A 23,204-nucleotide genomic window follows, 5' to 3' on the forward strand; every position below is an offset into this window, starting at 1 on the left:
GCATGTGCTGGGCAGCGTGACAGGAGGCAGTGTGCACAGACCCCTTCGGGACAGCCGAGCATGATCGGGGGTCACATGCCAGGCTGAGGTGCTAGAGTGGTGCCTGGCATAGGGGCAGCTCCTATGACAGCCTCCCAGGTCGGGCGTGGGTCCCAGGACTGAGGGCAGGCATTTGGCTAAGGAAGGGCCATCCACTTGAGCCCACATTTGAGGCTCATAGAGCCTATAGGGGACTCAGGAAGCAGAGCAGGAGATGGGGGCATAATGGAGCTCCACGATGGTGGCCACTGGGTGGGGGAAGGAGCGGCCCAGGAGAGGGGCCTGCCATGGGGCATCTGCACCTTCAGGGAGGGGAGTAGGGCCAGCTCCTAAGTATTGCTCTCCGGGTGGAGCGGACGTGGAGGGCTTGGAGGGGTGAGGGGCCCCACGCCGGCACGGGCTTCTCACAGCCTCCCTTTGCTCTCTGCCTGCCAGGAGCCGCACCTACGACATGATCCAGTACTATCAGAACGACATCCCCTACTGAGGATGGAGGCGGAGCACCGCCCCCAGCCATCCTGCAATCATGGAGCCCTCTGAGCACTTCCCCACCCCGCCGGCCACCATGTGTGGCCACAAGGGGGTGCTGCCGCTGCCCTGTCAGTTCATCCAGTGGAGTTATTTTTATAGGACAAAAGAAGTGCCCCCTGCAGAGCCTGCAGTCTGCTCCTTCCTTAGGTGTGGCCCCCGCGTGCCATGTGAGGCTGCAATGACAATCATCTGATGACGCTGTCTGCTGCACGGGTGTGAATACTGTATTTGCACTGGACACATTCCCTGTTTTATTTCATAGGTACATGAAGTATTTTCTTGTGCATAAAAAAAGAAAACTATATTCAACTTAACCAACGTGAACAAAATAAAAACCCCCAAAAGTACTGTGCTACAACTTGAATATCAGGTTTAGTGTTGAGTCTTTAGTGCACGTTCAGCTGAGGGGTGATTTCCAGCTGTGCTGGAAAGGGAGCCGGGCAGCGTTCCGTCTCCAGAGTCCCGGAACAAAATGGGGTCAGGCCCCCAGGGACCCTCCCTGCTGGGACTGGCTGTCCGCGTCAGGGAGGTCAGGCAGCACGTGTGCCAAGGGGCTCAGGGCCCAGGCACCCAGCTGTGAGCGCCGCAAAGATGGCTCACCACAGCGCAGATGAAGATAAGCTGTACCCCCAACTACTCTCCTGCTGCAGGGCCGGCTGAACAGGCGCCTGTGGAGGCCACGCGGCATCTCGCCCACGGTTCTCCTCAGCACGGGCGTCGCTCAGTGTCATGCTTCTGCTCCAGCCTTTTCCTGTTTCTTTCTTGTTCATTTTCAAGTGCTCTGCTTCAGGACTCCAAAATTTTTGTGCAACTAGCCCCCAGCCGCCATCTGTTCCCACTCACTATGACCCTCCAATTATTCTAAGCAGATAAGAAGAAAAGACTCAAAACCAAAAAAAAAGACAACATAGAACATCCAGAAATAAGTCACTGAAATTAAAAACCAAACAATTGGTTAAACAACAGATAAGATATAGGTAAAGAGAAAACCAATCAATGAAAGAACAATGAAATTACCAAAAATGAAGTATAAAGAAAAGGAAAGTTGAATGAGAAGCTCTAATCAACTTCTACTGGGATTCGAGAGTTGATGAAAAACACAAATACTCAGCTCAGGAAGCACAGTTCAGTCCTGACCAGTATAAATAAAAATAGAAATAAGCCAATATGTAAATTAAAAGGAACATATAAAAGTATTAAATTAATCCAAAAGAAGGCAGGAAAGGAAGAAGACAAGAACTCACAGGTGGAGCAAAGAGATCCCACTGCAGTGGAGACTCCAGTCCAGCGACATCAGAAATTACTTTAAACATCAGTGGACTAGCCGCTCCGTTAAAAGGCGGAGATTAGGGGCCGGCCCGGTGGCGCAGTGGTTAAGTGCGCACATTCCGCTTCGGCGGCCCGGGGTTTGCTGGTTCGGATCCCGGGTGTGGACATGGCACTGCTTGGCAGGCCATGCTGTGGTAGGCATCCCACATATACAGTAGAGAAAGATGGGCACGGATGTTAGTGCAGGGCCAGTCTTCCTCAGCAAAAAGAGGAGGACTGGCAGCAGATGTTAGCCCAGGGCTGATCTTCCTCAAAAAAAAGAAACAAAGAAAAAATCCTAAGAACAATCAAGTTCCTGTTTCAGTGACAAGGTAGACAAAAGACAAACTCAAGAGCCTGATGCCTTTGAGGAAGTGGTTAGCGGAGCATGGCCTACACTCAGGATAGGGGATACTAGAAACAAAGCTCTGCCCAAAAGACCAGGAACTTCCTCGATGTATCTGTGGAAAACCCATCATGCTTAAAGGTGGCATACTGAAAGCTGTGCCTCCTAGATAAACAGGGAGGGACACGTGTCTGCTGTCACCACTTCTGTTCAGCATTCAGTACTGGAGGCCCCAGCCAGTCCAGTCAGGCAATAAAAAGATCTATAGTCAAGGTTACAGGATACAGGTCAATATACAAAAAAGTCAATTGTGTGTGTGTGTGTATCTGTACATGTCTCACAACAACAACAAAAAAACGAAATTAAAACCATACCATTTACAATTGCATCCCAAAACACCAGATACCAAGAAATACAGCTAATGAAAGATTTGTAAGAAATATTAAAAACTGCAAATGTTGAGAGAAGATTTAAGCAAATACAGTAATACATTCATGAATCGGAAGGCTAAGCATTATTCAGATATTTGTTCTCATACTGATCTGTAGTTTCACTGAAAATGCCAATCAAAATCTCAGAAAGGGGCCGGCCAGGTGGCGCAGCGGTTAAGTGCACACATTCCACTTTGGTGGCCCGGGGTTCGCGGGTTCGGATCCCGGGTGCGGACATGGCACCACTTGGCAAGCCATGCTGTGGCAGGTGTCCCACATATAAAGTATAGGAAGATGGGCACGGATGTTAGCTCAGGGCCAGTATTCCTCAGCAAAAAGAGGAGGATTGGCGGCAGATGATAGCTCAGGGCTCATCTGCCTCAAAAAACAAATCTCAGAAAGCTTTTTAGTGGAAATTGGTAAGTCTAAAATTTATATGGGAATGCAGAGGTCAAAAACGTAGCTATTTCGAGCTTGAAGACCAACAAACCTAGGTATCAAGACTTACCCTTATGGGACCGGCCCTGTGGCCCAGTGGTTAAGTTCACGCATTCTGCTTCGGCAGCCCAGGGTTTCACCAGTTCAAATCCTGGGCGCGGACATGGCACCGCTCATCAAGCCATGCTGAGGCGGCATCCCACACGCAACAACTAGAAGGACCCACAACTAAAAATACACAACTATGTACCAGGGGGCTTTGGGAGAAAAAGGAAAAAAACAAAATCTTTAAAGAAAAAAAAAGACTTACCCTTAAGCTACAGTAGTTCAGACAATGTGGTTTACCCCGTGCAAGAAAATTGAATAAACAATGGCAGAGATGGACAGCAGGGACATACTCCCATACATACAGCCACCCTGCAGGACAGCAGAGGAAAGATGGTCTTTTCAATAATGGTGTTGCGTCAACTGGATATTGGTATAAGAAAAAAATTTAATCTTGACTGCCTACCTCATATCAGACCTCAAAATCAATTCCAGGTGGATTGTAGGGCTGTATGTTAAAGGTAAACTTTAAAGGCTTTTAGGAGAGAATAGAATTCCTTGATGACCTCAAGAACACACAAAGATTTTTGTTTTTTTTGAGGAAGATGAGCCCTGAGCTAACATCTGCCACCAGTCCTCCTCTTTTTGCTGAGGAAGACTGGCCCTGAGCTAACATCCGTGCCCATCTTCCTCTACTTTATATGTGGGATGCCTACCACAGCATGGCGTGCCAAGCAGTGCCATGTCCGCACCTGGGATCCGAACCGGCAAACCCCGGGCCACCGAGAAGTGGAACGTGCAAACTTAACTGCTGTGCCACTGGGCCAGCCTCAAGATTTCTTTTTTTTTTTTTTTAAGCTTTTGGATGTACATCATAATATATTTCGAATTCTGTGTAGTTTACATCATGTTCACCACCCAAAAACTAATTATAGTCCATCCCCTCACATGTGAGCCTCAAGATTTCTTAAACAGAACCAAAAAAGCACTAATCATAAAGGGAAAAAATAATTTAATTTGGACTCTTATGAAAAGGCATGCCACAGACCTGGGAAGACATTTGCAATACACATATACCTGTTGAAAGGACTTTTATCCAGAGTACATAAAAAATTACTAAAACCAGTAAGACACAACAGAAAAATGGACAAAAGACCTGGACAGGCATTTCACAAAAGAGATCATCCAAATAGCCAATAACCGTAATAAAAGGTGTTTGACTTCATCAGTCATCAGGGAAATGCAAACTACAACCACACTGTGATGGCTCCTCACCCACCTGCATGTCCAATAGAAAGATAGACAATATCAAGTGTCGGAAGCACGTGGAGCAACGGGAACTCTCCGAAGCTGCTGGAGGGGGTATAAATTGGTACAACCACTTTGGAAAACGAAGTGTCCTCTACAGCTGAGCATCTCGATGAGCCAGTGATTCCACTCCTGGATGTGTACCCAACAGAAGTACGAACATCTGGACACCAAACCAGAGCAATGGGAATGTTCTGAGGTGCGCTGTTCATAACAATAAAAAACTCTAAATGACCAAAATTTCCTTCGACAAGAGATAATCGTGGCTATTCCTCCAGTAGAATACAATGCAATGATGGAAATAAATGAACAACCTCAACAGGCAACACGGACTACTCAACAATGTTAGCAAAAGGAGCCAGACACACAAAGATACGCACTGTATGACTCCATGTGAAGTTCAGAAACAGGCACAATCATCTGATGGTATCGGAAGTCAGCACCGTAGCTCCTCGTGAAGGAGGAGAGACGAGGGTGGTGTGCTAACATTCTGTTTCTTATTCTACAGAGGTGTTCCCTTTGCAAAAATCCAGTGAGCTGTACACTGACGACTCAGGTACCTTTCTGTGTTAAACAAAAAAATTATTAAGGTGTAATTTTTTTCATCATAAAGCCAAGATGAGTCTAAACATTTAAGGAAGAAATAATGCCAATGTTACAAGCACTCTTTCAGAAAATAGAGAACACTTCCCAATTCATTTTTATAAGGGCAGCATAGCCCTGATATTAAAACAAGACAAAGGCATTCCAAAAAGATAAAATTATAGAGCAATATCCCTCTTATGAACATAGATACAAAAATGTTTAACAAAATATTAGTAAATTCAACACGATGTATAAAAAGGACCATCCTGACTGAGTGGGTGTTATCCCAGTGATGCAAGGCTGGCTGACATCCAAGAAGCAGCCAGCATAATTCACATCAACAGACTAAAGAAGGAAAACCACAGGATCCTTTCAACAGGTCCAGAAGAAGCCCTGGACGGAAGTCAACACCCAGTCATCAAAAACTTCAGCAAACTAGAAATAGGAGGAAACTTCCTCAATATGATAAAGGTCATCTAAGAAAAGTCACAGTTAACATCCTAATGATGAAATGCCAAAGGGGACCTTCCTAAGATCGGGAGCAAGGAAAGGTTGTCCATTGTGGCCACTTCTAATCAGCTTTGTGCTGGGCTGCTGGCCAGTGCAGTGAGGCCAGCGGGAGATAGACCGGAAAGGAAGAAGAGGAATGGTCCTGCTTCACAGACAATAAAATGGTTGATAAAATCCTGAGGAAGCTACAGAAAAGTTCAAAGAACTAATAAGGCAGTGCAGCCATATCGCAGTATATAAGGTCAATAAACAAAAGTTCAATTGTTTCTATATGCTAGCAATGAACAGTTGGAAAAGAAAATTTTTTAAAAATCTATACCATTTATAATAGCATCCAAAAATATAAAATACCCAAGGATAAATGTAAAGATGTGCAAGACCTCTTAACTAAAAAACACAAAACAGGGGCTGGCCCCGTGGCTGAGTGGTTAAGTTCACGCACTCCGCTGCAGGCGGCCCAGTGTTTCGTTGGTTCAAATCCTGGGAGCGGAGATGGCACTGCTCATCAAACCACGCTGAGGCAGCGTCCCACATGCCACAACTAGAAGGACCCACAACAAAGAATATACAACTATGTACCGGGGGGCTTTGGGGAGAAAAAGGAAAAATAAAATCTTAAAAAAAAAAAAAACACAAAACACGGCTGAGAGAAATGAAACACGGAGAGAGACATCATGTTTGAGGATTGGAGACTTAATTCTCTGCAAATGGATCTCTAAATTCAGTGTAATTCCAATCGAAATCCCAGACTTTTTTTTATGGACTTTTTTTTACAGACAAGCCAAGTCTAAAATTTATATGGAAATGCAAAAGATCATCACATTGTAAACCCTAATAAGTCTCAGGCCAGAGGTTGAAATGTGGACTAAGAAACCATGTGAGTGTTGGAGGACGTGGCAAGCTTCCGTGACAAACTGGAAGGGGCAAACTTCCCACCAAAATCCAGAATCAAGAAAAGGAAGTAAACTGTTACCAAAACAATGTATGGATGGCAAAGGAACACTGTGAACAAAAGTGAAAGATAAGCTGGGAAACACAACAGCTCTCAGTTAACATGCCTACTGTAAGAGAGCTGTGAAAAACTGAGGGAGGGGAAAACCCTACAGTTCTATATTTTTATTTATTTTTTATTTTTTAAATATTGGCACCTGAGCTAACAACTGTTGTCAGTCTTTTTTTTCTGCTTTTTCTCCCCAAATCCCCCCAGTACATAGTTGTATATTCTAGTTGCAGGTCCTTCTAGTTGTGGGATGTGGGACGCCGCCTCAGCGTGGCCTGACGAGCGGTGTCATGTCCACGCCCAGGATCTGAACCAGTGAAACCCTGGGGGCCACTGACGCGGAGCACACGAACTTAACCACTCGGCCACAGGGGCCAGCCCCAAGTTCTATATTTTTAAGATGAGCAAATGATATGAATAGTTCATAGAAAAAGAAAGGCCACTGGCCTTTAAAAATTATGCTCAACCTTGATGGTAAGAGAAATGAAAATTAGAGTTTTATGGAAGTGCCATTTCTCACCCATCAGACTGACAAAAATCCCAGGGTGACAATATGCACCATGGGCGAGGCTGTGGGGAAAAGGACCCTCAAACCCACTGATGGTGGGAATGCAAAACAGTCCAACCCCAAGGGGGTCCTGGGCAGTATCTAGCACTATCATGTATGTGGTCACCCTTTGGCTCACAACCTCACTTTCAGGAATCAGTCTCAAAGATTTTCTGACAAAATACAAAAGGAGGTTCGCAGAAGGGTCCTCGCTGAGGTACTGTTTGTAATAGCAAAGCATGGGAATGCAGCCACACCATACCGCTGAGTGAACGACACATCCACGCACCACACTGTGCAGAGCCAGGTGCTGAAGGAGGGCAGATAGGTCCTGGCAGTGCGCTGTGCATCTAAGAGAGGCTGCGATGCTATTTCACTTAGTTACAGGGAAGAAGGAGTCCATTAACAAAACCAAATGCTTCTTCTAAGTGGGGTGGGGGCAACAGGGTGGAGGGCCCAGGAATAAAAGCTAGACTTCCCTAAGACGCCTTGTTTTGTGGATTTGACTTTGTAATTATAAATTATAAAAATTAAATTAGAGAATGCAATGCCTAAAAATTCAAAGCAAAAAATCACACCCACTAGGATGGCTATTATTAAAAACAAACAAAAACAAAAAACAGAAAACAACAAATGTGAAGTGGATGTGGAGAAATTAGAACCCTTGTGTACTGCTGGTGGAAATGTAACTTGGTGCAGCCACTGTGGGGAACGGTATGGCAGTCCCTCAGCAAATTTAACACAGAATGACCAATGTACAGCAATTCCACTTCCGGGAATACCCCCAAGAGAAGCGGAAGCGGGGACTCAGACACTCGTGCACCAGTGTTCACAGAAGTGTTTACTGACACGGGGGGGACGACCCAAATGTCCACCAAAGGCTGAATCAACAAACACAATGTTTATCAACAAAATGTTACAATGAATGGATAAACAAAATGTTTACACCAATTGAAAGGAATTAGAGTATGACATCTTTATGACTTCCAGGCAAGAATGGATTTTTTAGGACCCAAAGCACAATTCTTAAATCCGATAAAATCTGATACGCAGGATTCTATAAACAATTTAACCCAAAAAAAGACTAAAGAACACCTACAAATCAACAAAAAAACGATTGTTTAAAGGCCATAGCAAAAACCCATGTCTGTGTGCACAAGGAGATACACAGAACAACTTCACTACCAAAAAACCGTAAATAATAAAAGTAGGATTTGTACGAGACAAACTCAAAGGTCACCGTTTCCACTAAGCAGAGCGTTTCACAGAAGCGAAGCGACGATTTCCCGGGAAGCCCGCAGTCGTGAGCGCGCACGCCCAGCGCGGCTCGGACTCCCGCAGCGCCAGGGGTACCCGGGGGACTGCCGCCCCGCCAGACGCCGGGCCGCGCTGGACCCAAGGAGCCCCGCGGCCGGGCCGAGGGGATCACAGCCCGCCGCGGAGAGGGCCTGCCGGGCACCCCCGCGCAGCCCTCCGCTCAGGCTCGCGAGCAGGGAAAAAGCAAGTTTCCCGCTACGATTCTGAGCAACTTCCGAGTTGGCGCCGGCGCAGCCGCAGGGGCTGCAGCCAAGGGCCTCCCGGGAGCGCTGGCCGCGAGCCCTGGGCGCGGGCGCGCCCTGCTCCGCCTCTCCGGACGCGAGGTCCGCCTGGAAGGCGCGACGCCCGCGGAGCCCGAGGTGCCAGGGCCGCTCGCTGAGCCCCGCGGAACACAGGACTCCCCGGGCGTCTCCCCTCCACCTCCCCCCGAGCGCCCAGAAACCACACGGGAGACCGAGGTGCAGGCGGCCGCGGCCAGCGTGATGCTCCCTAGGCGGGCAGCAGCTCGCGCGCGCGCAGCTCGAGCAGCGGGGACAGCGTGTAGCGCAGGCGGCGGAGCGCGGCGTCCGGGCCGAGGTGCGGGAGCCCCCGGCGGAAGGCGGCGGGGTTCGCCAGCACCAGGTAGAGGAGCTGCAGCGCCAGGAAGCCGAGCGGGAGCAGCAGCAGCATCTTCAGCGCGCCCAGTGCCCACAGCCTGCGGACCGGCGGACGGACGGACAAACGGGCAGTGGCCGGGTCTGCACGGGGGCGCAGACCCAGGCCCGAAGCGCCCGCCGCCCGCCGCCCGGCTCACCTGATGCCCGCCGCGCCCGCGCCGCCCAACAGCCGCTGCTCCTGCGGGGAGAAGGAGCGGCGTCAGCCCGCGCAGGGGCGGGGGCGCGATCCAGGGGATCGCGGGAGAGCAGATTCCCGGGATAGGGGTCCCCGGATGACGGGCCCCCGGGGTGTGCGTGGCCCCTGCGGGGGGCGGGTCCCTACCCCAGCCCGCCCCTCCCGGGCCCGCGCTCACACAGTCGGCCTTGGCCACCTCCTCCATGAGCGAGCCCGCGCAGTCCTGCGCCCGGCGAGGCTGCGAGTCGCCCCTGCAGGGACAGGCCTTGACATGGCGATCTGCCCCGACCCCACGGTCGCCATCCACCCCCAACAGTCCTAACTCCTTACAGTTCCGGGCCGCCGCGCCAGGCGTCCAGCGCAGCCACCGCCTCCATCACCTTCCCCTGCAGCTCCTGGAGGGGGCAGCGAGGCCTCAGACCCGGGGAGGAGACCTCCTGGGGCTGGGCGGGGCGGGGCGGGGCGGGGGCGCCGCAGCTCTGGCGGAAGCGGGAAGGAGGTCGCAGTGGAGGGGGCGGCACCTGCAGGACCGCGCTCTGCTCCTGGAAGCTCGCCCAGGCCTCCTCTGTCCGCTGCGCACCCTGGGGTTTGGGGAGCCCTGATGAGACTCGGGGACCACACCCCTCCCTCCCCCGCATCCGCCCAGGCCCCACCCGCTCCCGAAGCCGACCCTTCCCCTCACACTCAGCTCCGCGCGCACCTGCCGCAGGCCCTCCGCCTGCCGGACGAACTTGGCCTCCACCAGCTCCAGCTGTTTCTTCCCGAGGATCCCGGGAATGTCAGGACCCCGGCACGCCCTGCACCCTGCCGCGCCTCCGGGCCGGGCCCCCGGCCCTCAGGACCACACCTCACCACCTCCCCTCGGTCATCGTGGCCCCTCCCACGCCTGCGCTGTGCCCGCCCGGGCCTTCAGGGCCCAGCCCGACGCCCCGCCCCAGCCCTCAGGGCCCCGCCCTAAGGTCGTCATCCCCCCGCCCCCATCGTCGCCCCGGCCCTCGAAGCCCCACCAAGCACCTGCAACGCCACCACTTGGGCCCCGAATTGCTGCTCTGCGCGCTGCTTATTCGGTTGTTCCCCTCCGTAATAGAAGAGCTGGGAATAGGGCTTGTGAGGACGGGGTTTGCGGGGCTTCTACGGGCGGGGGATATCCTGGGAGGCGGGGACCAGAGCGGGACTTCCCAGGGGAGGCAAGAGACAGATGCCATCTCCTGAATGTACCTGACTTGACAGCTCCTCCCACTGCTCCTGCAGCTGCCGGTTGTGCTGCTCCTGCGGACAGGGTCGAGGGGACAGTCCCGGCTTCTCCGAGGCGCCCCAGCCCTCACCGCAGGCCCCGCCCCACCCAGGGCCCCGCCCCTACCAGGTCCAGCTTGTGCTGCTCCGCAGCCTCCAGCAGTCCACGCGCCCGCTCCGCGCGCTCCCGCGCCGCCTGGTGTGCCTCCCCTCGCAGGGCCCGCGCCGCCTGGGCCCTCCGCTTCAGGCTGCAGAGGGGAAACTGAAGCCGTGCCACTGCGGGAGGCAGCCAGTGCTCAGGCTCCCGCCGCCCCGGGGAAGGACCAGCCGTGGGTAGGGCCGAGGAAGCCCACATCAGGTTGCCGCAGCCTCCCCTTCGTGGGTGTCCTGAGTCGATCGCCCCGGTCCTGACGGCCTGGAGCAGAAGTGCGGGCCCGGGCGGGGAGGAGCAACCGACGAATCGGCTGGATGCTCTGCGAGGCTCCTGGTGCCGCCGTCCGCAGGACTGAGCCCCCGCGGCCGGCCCGCCCGGTGGAGCCGCGCGCCCGCGCACCTGCGCTCGCGCTCGCGCAGCTCCTGCAGGCACCCGGTGAGGCTCTCGCTCTCGGCCTCCAGCCCGCGCACCAGCTCCTCCAGCTCCTGCTTCCGCAGGCGTCCGTCGCGGTTGTCCTTCTGCAGCTGCAACAGCAGCTCCTGCGTCTCGGCCATTGCTCCCGGGGCTCTGCCCCGCCGCCGCCCGCCTCGGGACACGGCTCGCGGCCGGCGTCACAATGGGCGGCAGGGGGCGCCGCAGCGCAGGCCCCGAGCCGGCGGGACGCGGGTGAGGCAGGCTCGCGCTTAGGGCGTCAAACGCGAAAAAAATGTTATGGAAAAGCCACAATCGGATTAATAAAAGATTAATAAAATGCTAGTACCTAATGCAGAAAAGTTAAGGCAAGATTGGTTCCCCCATATTGCAGACGCCACTTGCAAACTGATCAATCTCTCTGTGGACAAGACTTGGAAATATCTATCAGGATCCATAAGTAGGTTCATATGTTTTGACCCAGTTATCCTACTCCTGGGAATTCATGCCGGGAAGAAAGTTAAAAAAAAAAAACACCACTATGCATTAAATGGTTCACTGAAGTAGTTACAGTAATCACAAAAAGGAAATTGTAATTATTAAAATGATCTATTTGAATATTATGTGGCATGCATAGAGATAGGATGTCTAGCAAAAAAGAATATGATTTAGCATTTATGCTAAAATAACTAGGATTATAAGGTACATGGGCAAGACCTTTAAAGGAAACAGGAGAAAAGCTATTCCATTGTTTGGTGAGATTGTAGGCAAACCTGTCTTTTTAAAAGCTGCCTTTATTTGGCCAATTTCAATTATGAACTTGGATGCAAAAATCCTAAATAAATTATTAGCTAACCAAATCCAAAGGGTTACATTCAAAGGGTACATGGAAACCAAGCAGAGTTTATTTCAGCAATTGTTCAAGATCAGAACACTGACGGCACTCCCGCACGGTGGAAGGAGGCAGACCTCGGCTTCAGGGATGCGTCGACAGATGCAGAAAGCACGGTAGAGCGCCCCATCTGTGGAGAATTCTACAAGCTCTTTTGAAAGAGGGATAGAAAGGGTCTCCCTAACCTTAGGGCTACTTAGTAAAAATGTAGGGTTAACATCATGGTAAGGAGGAAGCATTAGCAGCATTCCCTTTAAGATTTGAAGAGACAAGAATGAGCCTGCTGCTTAGGTCCCACAGAGTGCTGGAGGGCCTGCAATGAAGCACGAAAAACATACCGGCAAGTCTGATGAGTATGCAGATACAACTGGTTGCCTACCTTAAAGCCAGCCCCCTCCCGTTCCTCCTGGCCAACGCAAGGCCCTTTACTACTCCTTTCCAAGGATCTCTTCTTCTAGGGCACCAGGCCTGTCCTTTCCAGCTCCAGGCATAATGCAGGCCTGGTCTAAAGCAGCCGTGGTTGTCTTGCTTCCCTGTCTTGATCCTGCCTGCCAAACTCAAGGGGAAGTCAGCTGGGGGTTTCTGGGAGGTTTGCCTCACTATAAAAAGACAGGGAGGGATAGTCTCTTTGTTGCCTACTGATGTCTGCATGTGATGCCTGGAACCGCTGCAGCCACCTGGCCACCAGGAGGAGCCTAAAAGAGCAAGACAATCTGCTCTATCTTGTGTGTCTCTTTTGGAGAGGGAACCTTCCATAGGTTTTCCCTCACTTCTCGTGGGCCAGAACTAGGGCACATGTTGATTCCTAAGGCAGCCACCAGCAAATGGGAATGGAACCAAGATGAAAGTCCTGGTCAAGGTGGGTGTTGAGGAGGCACCTCCATGACCATGTGACCAATGGTGCTGGAAAACCTGGCTCATGATACAAAGAGAAAAGCAGATCTCTTCTTTATTTTCCATATACACAGTAGCCCTAGAACGGTCACAGATTTAAAGCAGGTAGGCAGTAGACTTGGGACCTTGGTTCAGGGAAAGATTTCTTTCTTTTTTTTTTCTGAGGAAAATTCATCCTGAGCTCACATCCGCTGCATATCCTTCTCTCTCTTTTTTTTTTTAAAGGAAGCTCTTATTTATTTGTTTTATTAATTTATTTATTTATTTTGCCTAGGAAGATTTGCCTTGAACTAACATCTGTTGTCAATCTTCCTCTTTTTTTGCTTGAGGAAGATTCACCCCGAGCTAATATCTGTGCCAATCCTCTTCTATTTTGTATGTGGGACGCCTCCACAGCATGGCTGATGAGTGGAGTAGGTCCACACCCAGGATCCGAACCCACGGACCTGGGCCGTCAAAGCAGAGAATGCAGAATTTAACCACTTGGTCACGGGCCCAGCCCCTATCTTCCTCTTTTATCTGTGAGCCTGCACCACAGCATGGCCACTGACAGACAAGTGGTGTTGGTCTGCACCCAGCAACCAACCCTGGGCCACTGAAGCAGAACACGCTGAACTTAACCACTCAGCCACTGGGGCTGGCCCAGGGCAAGGTTTCTTAAGCAAGACACAGCAAGCACAACCCATGGAGGGAAAGTTGATGCATTTGGTTATATCAAACTTAAGGATTTCTGCTTATCAAAAGACACCATTTGACGAAATAGGTGAAGGGGGTCAAAAGGTACAAACTTTTAGTTATAGAATAAATAAGTCCTGGGATGTAATGTGTAGCATGGTGACTATAGTTAATATCGTATTGCATATTTGAAAGTTGCTAAGGGAGTAAATTATAAAAGTTCTCATCATTAGAAAAAAAATCTGCAACTACATTTGGTGACAGATGTTGACTTACTGTCATGATCAGTTTGTAATATATACAAATATTGAATCATTATGTTGTACACCTGAAACTAATACAATGTCATGGATCAATTATACCTCAATTAAAAAGAAAAAGGAAAAAGACACCATGGTGACAGCAACACTCTATCCGGACTGGAGGTTGAGTCCCTGAGTGTAGGCATCAGTCAAAACTCATCAAACAGAAAACCAGATCTGTGCCTTGGGACCAGCCCGGTGGCACAGCATTTAAGTGCTCACATTCCGCTTCTTGGCAGCCTGGGGTTCGCCAGTTCGGATCCCGGGTGTGGACATGGCACTGCTTGGCAAGCCATGCTGTGGTAGGCGTCCCACACATAAAGTAGAGGAAGATAGGCATGGATGTTAGCTCAGGGTCAATCTTCCTCAAAAAACAAAAACAAAAAAACAAAAAGATCGGGGCTGGCCCCGTGGCTGAGTGGTTAAGTTCGCGCGCTCCGCTGCAGGCGGCCCAGTGTTTCGTTGGTTCGGATCCTGGGCGCGGACACGGCACTGCTCATCAAACCACGCTGAGGCAGCATCCCACATGCTACAACTGGAAGGACCCACAACGAAGAATATACAACTATGTACTGGGGGGCTTTGTGGAGAAAAAGGAAAAAAAATAAAATCTTTAAAAAAAAAAAAAAGATCTGCGCCTCTTACTCTGTGTCATTATACTTCACTTCTAACCTTCTAACCCCTAGGAACACAAAGACAGCACGGACAAATGTTATAAAAGGGTGATGGAATGGGAAAAGGTCTTTGCAATCTTTGTAATCAAATGATTACTAATGACAATAGATGGAAATCCTGGGGTCACCAGGAAAGACCAAACATCACTGGGGCACAGGGTCTGACGGGCCACCCCCAGGGGGCCCTTGACCGCCCAGCAGGAGTGTGTCCAGCCCTCTGCACTTCTACCACCAGAGCAGCCAACAGTGAGACGCCGGTTGGCATCAAATACAAGCAATGAGCTGAGCGAGCAGGGGCCCTGAGCACCGCCACCAGCACCGTCCGCGGGCCATTTGGGGGAGCAGTTGTATGGACCACCGTGGCAGGGCATGGCAGCCCTCCTCGGCCCATGATCCCACCGCAGAGTACGCATCCCAGAGGCAGCTTCCTCCACAGTCACAGAGCACTGAGAAGAGCCAAGCGCTCCAGCGATGTCGGGGAACTGGGAGTGAAGGTGACATGTGAAAACTACTTACAAAGGAATTCGGTAGATCACTTAAAAGGAGCTTGGATCTAGCCAGATTGACACGAAGAGACCTGGAAGTAACGGTGATGGTAAGAAATAGGAAGAAGAATGAGATGTGTCCACAGCAATATTGACAGAAATTGAACACACAGCGGGAGCTGGGGCTGGTGGGGGCAAGGACGAGGAGGAGAACGGATTGGGGCTGGGAAGAAGTGCTGTCCAGGAACCTCGGGCGGCGGATGAGGACATGGGTCACGCATGCTGTACCCGGGAGGGCACGCTCGGCTGGTGACAGCTCTGCAGACGCCAAGGGGTGTTTAGGAAGGCAGCTCTATCCAAGAGCTGGGGCTTTTCTCACCAATTTTTTTTTAAGATTTTATTTTCTTCCTTTTTCTCCCCAAAGCCCCCCAGTACATAGTTGTATATTCTTCATTGTAGGTCCTTCTAGCTGTGGCATGTGGGACGCTGCCTCAGTGTGGTTTGATGAGCAGTGCCATGTCCATGCCCAGGATTCAAACCAACGAAACACTGGGCCGCCTGCAGCGGAGCGCGCGAACTTAACCACTCGGCCATGGGACCAGCCCCTCACCAATTTTGAGAAATGTAAGCAAGACTCGAGTCACTTTGGGTCACTTATAGTAGATTAGAAATGACTACAAACGGTCCGCAGCCCTGCCATCAGGAGGTGGAGCCTGTTTCCCTGGGCCCCAAATCCCAGCTCACCTCATGCCTTGCTCTGACCAACGGAAGGAGGCAGAAAGGACCTGTGAGCCTCGGCCTCAGAGCCCTTGCAGCCTCTCCTGCCCTCTTAGAACCTGGGCAGGAAGCCTGGTGGGCTGGCACTGCCCAGCAGCCACGCGAGCACTGCCATCACAGACCCTGCAGCCCCCTGACAGCCCAAGAGGACTCAGGTCCCAGGCAAGATGCACAGAACCGCCCGGCAAGCCCAGCCTAGCCCGGCCCAAGTTGCTGCCCCAAGAGAATCAAGAACAAATACAGTGGCTCTTGTTTTAAGCCACTGAGTTTGGGGGTGGTTTGTCTGCAGCAGGAGGTCTGTTATGTAGCAGAGGATTGCTGGATGATTGGATCCCTGGCAGAGGATTCCCGCTTACTAGGTGGCACTTGTGTGACTGGGGCACCATGCAGCAACCAGGCCACTGGGGGTGGAGGTGGGGTAACTGTATTCTCGGCATCTCTCGTGTTGAAATCTGTTCCCCAGACGTCCAAGGTGAACCTCAGGTGGGGCAGGGACAGATGAGGGGTAGGAGCTGTGTGTCCTCAGTGTCTCCCTCACCAGGCACATCATTCTGTGAACTCCACCAAGGAGGGGGCAGTGAAGTCCCCAATTTACAGAGGGACAGGAGGGTGCATGTGTCCCACGAAGCCCCACTGCCACTCTTGGATTCAAACCCAGGTTGATCTGAATCCAGAAAACATGTATCTAATATTCCCTTTTTCCAGCTGTTGAGCACCCACACGGGGCCCCGGCGAGGCGGCGCATGGACCCACAGACGTGAGCTGTAATCCAGGCCACCCTCAGTGGGACAGGTTTGCAGAGGTTTGTTGTTGGTTTATTGTGGTTGTTTCCATGAGTCTCTCGTCTCCTGGAGGGTGGAGCAGATCTTGCTCTTCACCAGCGCAGGGCCCGGGGCTCAATCGACCGCCTGGGATCAATCATTTCCCTTTCAGATAAACTTTAGAGCTGTCTTGTCCAATCCCCCCGAGTACACCATTGGGATCTGTGCTGGGCTGCAAAACCTCCCCCAGATTAGAGCAGTCCACGCCAAAGGAAGAACGGACACCTGCCCCTCCTCCCTCACCTGCCCTGGGGCAGCCTTTCTGCCCAGCCCTGCGGGTCTTGTTCCGGGTCTGCTCTGAATGCTTTGTCATTTTCAAATAGGTTTCACACATTTATCAAGGTTTTGCCTACGTAGTTTGTGTTTTCTGTTACCATTATGAAAAGGCTCTTTAAAAAATGTCTATTTTCTAAATGGCAGTCATGGCATACATGTGCCGCAGGTTGAACTGTGTTCATCTGTTGAAGTCCTAACCCCCAATGACCTTATTTGGAAATGGTGTTATTTTGAGTGTAATTCTTTAAGATGAAATCATATTGCAGTGGGTGGGCCCTAATCCAATATGCCTAGGGTCCTATAGAAAGGGGAAATTGGACACAGACACGCACCAAGGGAGCACACTGAGCAAGGACTGGAGCTAGCCTGCCCTGTGCCAAGGACCCTCGGAGGCTGGGAGAGAAGCCTGGGCCATCCTTCCCTGGCTCCTCAGAGCAGGCGCCACCCCGCCGGCAGCTCCATCTTGAACTCGCGGCTTCCAGGACTCGAGGCCTCAGCGCTCCGTGACTGCTGTGAGCCCTGCCGTGAGCCCAGCGCTCTCAGAGTTTTCCAGGTGGCTCCCTCTCTAGATGTAGCCTGGGGGACTTGGCGGGCGCAGTGTCCTGCAGAGGGGGCACCTGGCCACCCCGGGGGCTTACTGGCCTCGGTATGGCTGGAGCACCTGGCTGGCTGGGGCAGATTAGCACAGGTCACAGCTGCCTCCAAGAGCAGAGGGGACCATGTCTGATGCTTTACACAGGGAGGGGTCACAGGAAGACTCCTGCTTATAGAGTGGCATCAAGATGGGGAGAATCGGGGGTGCTGGAGAGAGCGTGCCTGGGGCAGACCCTACAGGACTGTGAATCACCGATTTAGGGGTGCCGGGGACCCCTCTCCTTGGCTGTCTGGCCCTGAAGCCCCTTCTGGCTTGGGGACTTTCTCAAACTGTCAGGGCAGCAGTGGTACAACCTCGGCCTGGCTGCCATCCTGCAGAGTCCTGGCCACTGCTGCTCTTCCCATGTCCCCTCCTTCAAGGGAATGCAGAATCCCATGAACTCCCTTTCTGCTTCAGTCAGCCAGTGCTCCTGTCACTCAGCAGGAGGCCTCCCTGGCGGGGTGGAAGCCTGGTCAGGGCAGGTGAGGAGCAAGGCTCTGGAAATGCAGAGGTTGAGACGCAGGACTAGAGATGAGGGGCCCCCTAGAGACAGAGACCCCTGGATCTCCCCCCTTCCAGCTCCGTGACCTATTGCAAGGTTCCCAAGCCCCTGTGCCTCAGTTTCTTCATCTGTAAAGTGGGGCTATCGCTAGATTCTCCCTCCTGGGGTTGAGAGGAGCCAGGGAGTGCACACAATTAAGGCTCTGAGCAAGGGCCCGCCCCGCCTGGGCCTCCTGGTCATCAGGGGGCTCCCAGCACCAGGACGTCCCTCCTCACTTCTAGACGTGCAGCTCCAGGGGGTGGCCGCTGAGCACCTGAAAGTGGCCAGTCCAAACCCAGACGTGGAACACTGTAAAACACACACCTCACTGGTCATTTTTATATTGATTACATACTGAAATATTCTGAAAATACTGGGTTTGACAAAACATTAAAATTTATTTCACGGTTTCTTTTTGCATCTTCCTGTGACTCCTACAGAATATATGCTGACGAATACTCTATTGGAGGGCACTGCTGGGCTTCTCCATTCAGGCCGAGTCTGCACACCCTCCGCGTCCCCATGCCTTGTAGCTCTTCAAGACCCCCACCACCCCGCTGGGTAGGCATCTCGATCCCGCTTTACAGATGGGGAAACCGAGGCTTCGCAATGACAGGTCGCTAGGCAGTGGCAGCATGGGTGCCTGGCTGCCCGCGCCTGAGTTCAGGAGAGAAGCTGGAAGCCAGCGCCTAGCCGTAACGGACGGTGACAGCGGCCCACCCCCTGGGTCACTTCTCTGCACTGCGGATGCTGAGCTGGGGCGCCTCTGGGGCTGCGCCCGGCCTGGCCCTGCACGCGGGCAGGAGAGCCTCCGCGGGGACCCCGGGCTCCCCGCGCCGCCCGCGAAACCCGAGCCGCTGCCCCTCGGCGGCCCGCGGGGCGGGAAGAGGCGTGGCGACGCGGCCGTGGAAAGGGAGCCCTCCCGGCCTCGGAGCCCAGCGACCGCCCGCCGGTCCGCAGCCGCGCGCAGCCCGTGCCGCCCGGAGCGCCAGCCCCTTCCCGCCCCGCGGCGGCCGGCCCGCTTCTGCCCTGTCTTCAGGCCTCGGCTCCGCATCTTCCTCTCCGTGAGCCTCCCTCTCCCGCCCGGCTGGATGAGGGGCCGCCTCCTCCCCGCAAGGTCCGCTTCCCCGGCGTCCAAGGCGACACTGGCCGGCCTCGGTCCATGCCACCGAGGGCGGTGTCGGACGCCCGACCACCCCGCACCGTCCTCGAGATTTCCTAATGTTTTGGTACTCTCTAAATTATAGTTGATTATAAATAGCCTGGTATGTGTAGGCCACATTTTCCCTAACACTTATGAATGTTAGGAATTTGTGAAATTCATGAATTTATGAAAACTTTCAAACATATAAAAAAGCTGAGAGAGTTTTGAAGCGAAGCCCCATAAAGCCGGCCCCCAGATTCCACAGTCGGGGGCCCAGGGGCGGCTGCCCTGCAGCCCCTCATCTCTTCACACCGATGCACAGGCTCGAGAAAACACGACGTGGGCTGGGAGCTCAGCGAGCTGGTGGAATATGAGAAAGAACTGTCATAAAACCTATGCCTGCTGTGCACACGCCCTTTCTTTGTATTTGAAACTTTTTTTGCCCAATAGAGAAAAGATTTAAGTAAACCATGATATAGCAAATAATGGGAGACCTCCCATGTAAGCAACTTTGTGACAAAAAGGGTTAGGTGGCTTTAAGCAAAAACAACAAAAATTCACTAACTTAAAGAACAAAATCCAAAACCCCAAGTTCTTTTGCATGGCATACAAAGTCCCCATTATTTGGCCCAGCAGATTGGCACTTTTCCACTACAGCTGAGTTTTAGTCCCCTCAACAAACCGTGTAGCTGCACGCCTCAGGGCTTCCTGAAGGCTGCCCCTGGACGCGCGCAGCCGTCCCTGGGGCCACGGCTAGTCATGCCTTTTCTGGGCACTTTCCTGACCGCTGGGCTTCCTGCCCGTTGACTGCCTCCCCTCAGCGCTCTTCTGTGTGCAGAGCCCCTGCTGCAGCTGTGACAGGCCTGGGCACCGCCAAAAGTCGGATGGGAGCTTCCTAATTTGCTCTGTTTTGCGTACGTTTTTTCTTCTTTTTATGGTCAACATTTGTCACTTTTATAATAAGAAAAATATTTGTAATTGGAGAAAAGCACTGCAGTATATAAAAAAAGGAGAAAACTACTCCAAATTACAGCATGCGGACAGGCCCCGCTCAGCCCTCGGTGCCAGCGTGGCCAGCGAGTGGAGACCTGGCGGTTCCCAGACGGTGGAGTGGAGTCTCAGAGGCGCTGTTCGAAGCCCGGCATCTGGCGCCCGTGCAGACTGATGCCCACCTGCTCTTCCGCTCACCCTGCCGGAGGCCACCAGGCTCACCCTGGGAGGGGGAGACGAGGCCCCGACCACGCGGGCTCATCCACGGGAGGCAGGTCTCCACCCCCCAGGAAAGCCCCTCCTTCCCTGCCTGGGGGTCTCCCCTCTACCCTCTGGGGGAGGAGAGGGAGGAAACCAACAGCCAACACTGCTTCCTTCAATCACAGACCCTCCGGGCAACGGGCAAGTCTTGGTTGTCCCTGAGCCGCCCACTGGCAGCACTCAGTCGCTCTCCTTCCTACTGGTCCCCTCTGGCCCCTGCTGTTCCTCCTCTGTCCCCTTCCCCTTGGGAACGTCTTGAGTTTGAGCGTCTCTAGGCATTGATGCCCGAATTCACTTCAAGTGGGGACCCCCTGCCCATCCAGCTCCCCGTTCCGCACCCCTACCAGGAAGTGCCCCCATGGGCCCTCAGCTTGTTCTACCCACCCCACAGCTGCTGCCCTAGAAACCTCGATGCTCTCCCTGGTTCCTCTCTCACATTTCCTCCAGGCTGTCACACGTCCTGCTGGCTCTGTCCCTCCACTTCCAAGCCTGTAAATGGAGATGTCACCTACCTCATCAGCACTGTTAGGAAGAGTAAGTGAGTTGATATTTGCAAAGCACTTAGAACACTGCTGGTCCACAGAAGTGACACAGAGTGCTTGCTAAATAAGTTTAAATAGAAAACAAATGTTCCAGTTCTGACCACCTTCAATGTCACTGCTCTGGACTGGATCATTCCAGCCTCCTAAGTGGCGGGCCTGCTCCCACCCAGTCTCCCCACGGCAGCCAGAGGGACCCAACTCTGGCAGCTTCCCCCCTCCCAGAGCACAAAGCCAAGTTGTCACACGGCGGCCTCCCGGGCCTGCCACAGCCTGGACCCTCCTGCCGGCGACTGCCTTGGGAGGCCGAGAATCTCTTCCTGGTGCTCTGCAGACACGCCCGTCTGCTGCGGGGCCTCTGCACCTGCTCTGCCCCTGCCTGGCCCTCCCTCACGTGCTTCTGGCCTCACCCCAAGGCCAGCTTCTCAGGGAAGCTTTCTCTGGCGACCTGGCCTCAAACTGCCACTCTCCCCGCAGCGCTGCTTCCCGTGCCCGCCCAGGATGCACTTTCTTACCGTCTACCCCACTGGCATAGGAGCTGGACTAGGACAGAGCCTGGCACATAAATAGGTGTTGGTGGATGCGAGGACAGCTTGTCTCTATCGCAGAGCTATGACATCTTGCCCAAGGGCATAGGAGGAGCAAGGATTCAAAACACTGGCAGGTGTGGCCCAAAGCCACATTCTTCTCTCTGACCCACAGCCAGCCCCTTGCCTGTTTGCCAGAACATCCCAGTTCCCAGGCCTCCCTCTGCCTCCTCTGCAGGACACGCTTGGACACCTGTGGCCCCGCCATTTCTCCTGCCTGGCTAGGTCAGCCACTGTCACTGCAGGCAGGCCAGTCAGCAGGCATGCCTTGCAATGCCAAGCAAGCACCCAGAAGCAGCCCTGCCTCCTACCAAGAGACAGGCTGGCTGCCGGCCGCCCCCCTGGGCTGCTCTTGAACGCTGTGGTCTGCGTCCCTTCAGATAAAGCTGACATCTCAGGGGCCAAGGGGGGTCGGTAGAGCACTGCCCACTTCCCAGGAGGCACCCAAGGCCTGGACAACACTGCCTATAGAATCCCAAAAGAGAGCCAGTCCTCCCCCGAGGAAGGAGGAAGTTGCAGGCACCGAGGCCACGAGGCCGAGCTGCAGGGCCCACACTATGAACACAAAGAGACGGCCGCCTGGGATTCCTGTGGCCACCTAAAGCCACACACAGCACATCATGTGTACCCCATTATGGGCTGAATTGTGTCCCCCAGAATTCCTGTGTTGAAGTTCTAACCCCTAATACCTCAGACTGACTACTTTGGAGACCGGTACCGCTTTAAAGAGGTAATTAGGTTAAACCCAGGCTATGAGGGTGGGTCCTAATCCAATCTGGCTGGTGTCCTTATAAGAAGCAATCTGGACACAGACACACAGCAGGATGGCCATATGAGGTCACAGGGAGAGGACAGCCATCTACAAGTCAAGGAGAGAGGCCTCAGGAGAGGCCCTGCCAACACCTTGACCTCAGACTTCCAGCCTCCAGAACCGTGAGAAATGAATTCCTGTTATTTAACCCCCCAGCCTGTGGTACCTTGTTATGGCAGCCCGGGCAGTCTCACACACACTCCTAGGGTTCCCTCTCCCTAAGGATGCACCAGGCCCACCTGTGGACAGGGTGCCTGGGTGACTCCACTTCGGAAGGTGACGACAACAGTGGGAAGGTGCACATGGCCCCTTCACCCTGAGGTCAAGCCCAGCTCTTCGATGTGGCTTCCTTTTAAATTGAAGTATAACAGACACATATGTCATATGTCATATTAGTTTCATGTGCACAACATAATGACACAATATTGTAAAAAAGGATAAAAATAAACTGAAAGTAGGGATCTTAAAGGGAACTAGATACAACACAAGGAACAGAAGAAAATGTTAGAAAATTAAAATTTCCTTGGAAAGAGACTACATCCATGAAAAGAAAAGAAAATGCAGTAATCAAGGAACAAAAGAAGAAAGGAAATAAAAAATAATTGCTGAGATGTTTTAAAAATCATGAAGAGTTTACTGAAGGGAACAAGTCTCCAGAGTGAAACCAACCCATCGAGTGCTCAGCCCAGTGGATGGACAAACCCTCTAAACCAGAGATGACGGCAAGAGCTTCCAGCCAGGAAAGTGGTCACGTACAAAGGGAACTAGGCTTCTCATCACATCAGAAGGCAGAAGCCAAGGAAGCAACACACCTTCAAAGTTCAGCAGGAGGGGCCGGCCCCGGGGCCGAGTGGTTAAGTTCACGTG

The 23,204-nt window shown here is 52.7% G+C and overlaps 2 protein-coding genes across 15 annotated transcripts in view; one reads left to right on the forward strand and one right to left on the reverse strand.

Annotated features, from left to right (window-relative positions):
• Nucleotides 1–934, forward strand: part of PI4KA (phosphatidylinositol 4-kinase alpha) — a 123,963-nt gene extending 123,029 nt beyond the window's left edge. Inside the window, exon 55 of the mRNA XM_070628338.1 lies at nt 475–934. Coding sequence (XP_070484439.1) covers nt 475–526 — 52 coding nt within the window. The 3' untranslated portion in view covers nt 527–934. The remainder of the gene's footprint in view (nt 1–474) is intronic.
• TMEM191C (transmembrane protein 191C) lies at nt 798–11,251 on the reverse strand. 14 transcript variants are annotated; one of them, XR_011542205.1, is made up of 11 exons: nt 11,023–11,243; nt 10,597–10,717; nt 10,455–10,505; nt 10,251–10,328; nt 9,937–9,993; nt 9,567–9,817; nt 9,415–9,487; nt 9,199–9,239; nt 4,827–5,010; nt 4,418–4,609; nt 798–2,144 (listed from the first exon to the last, which is right to left on the reverse strand). XR_011542205.1 is itself a non-coding variant. In XM_070628341.1 (10 exons), the coding sequence occupies exons 1-10, from the start codon at nt 11,175–11,177 to the stop codon at nt 8,895–8,897; spliced, it is 906 nt and encodes a 301-aa protein (XP_070484442.1). In that variant the 5' UTR covers nt 11,178–11,251; the 3' UTR covers nt 8,193–8,894. The 14 variants fall into 14 exon arrangements, 8 of the variants coding, with proteins under 8 accessions (XP_070484444.1, XP_070484446.1, XP_070484442.1 ...); XR_011542208.1 differs by lacking the exon at nt 9,415–9,487 and having other exon boundaries at nt 11,023–11,246; XR_011542204.1 differs by lacking the exon at nt 798–2,144 and having other exon boundaries at nt 4,134–4,609.
• Between the last annotated feature and the right edge of the window lie 11,953 nt (nt 11,252–23,204).

The sequence above is a fragment of the Equus przewalskii genome, chromosome 7 (genome assembly GCF_037783145.1).
Source record: "Equus przewalskii isolate Varuska chromosome 7, EquPr2, whole genome shotgun sequence".
NCBI classification, from domain to species: domain Eukaryota; kingdom Metazoa; phylum Chordata; class Mammalia; order Perissodactyla; family Equidae; genus Equus; species Equus przewalskii.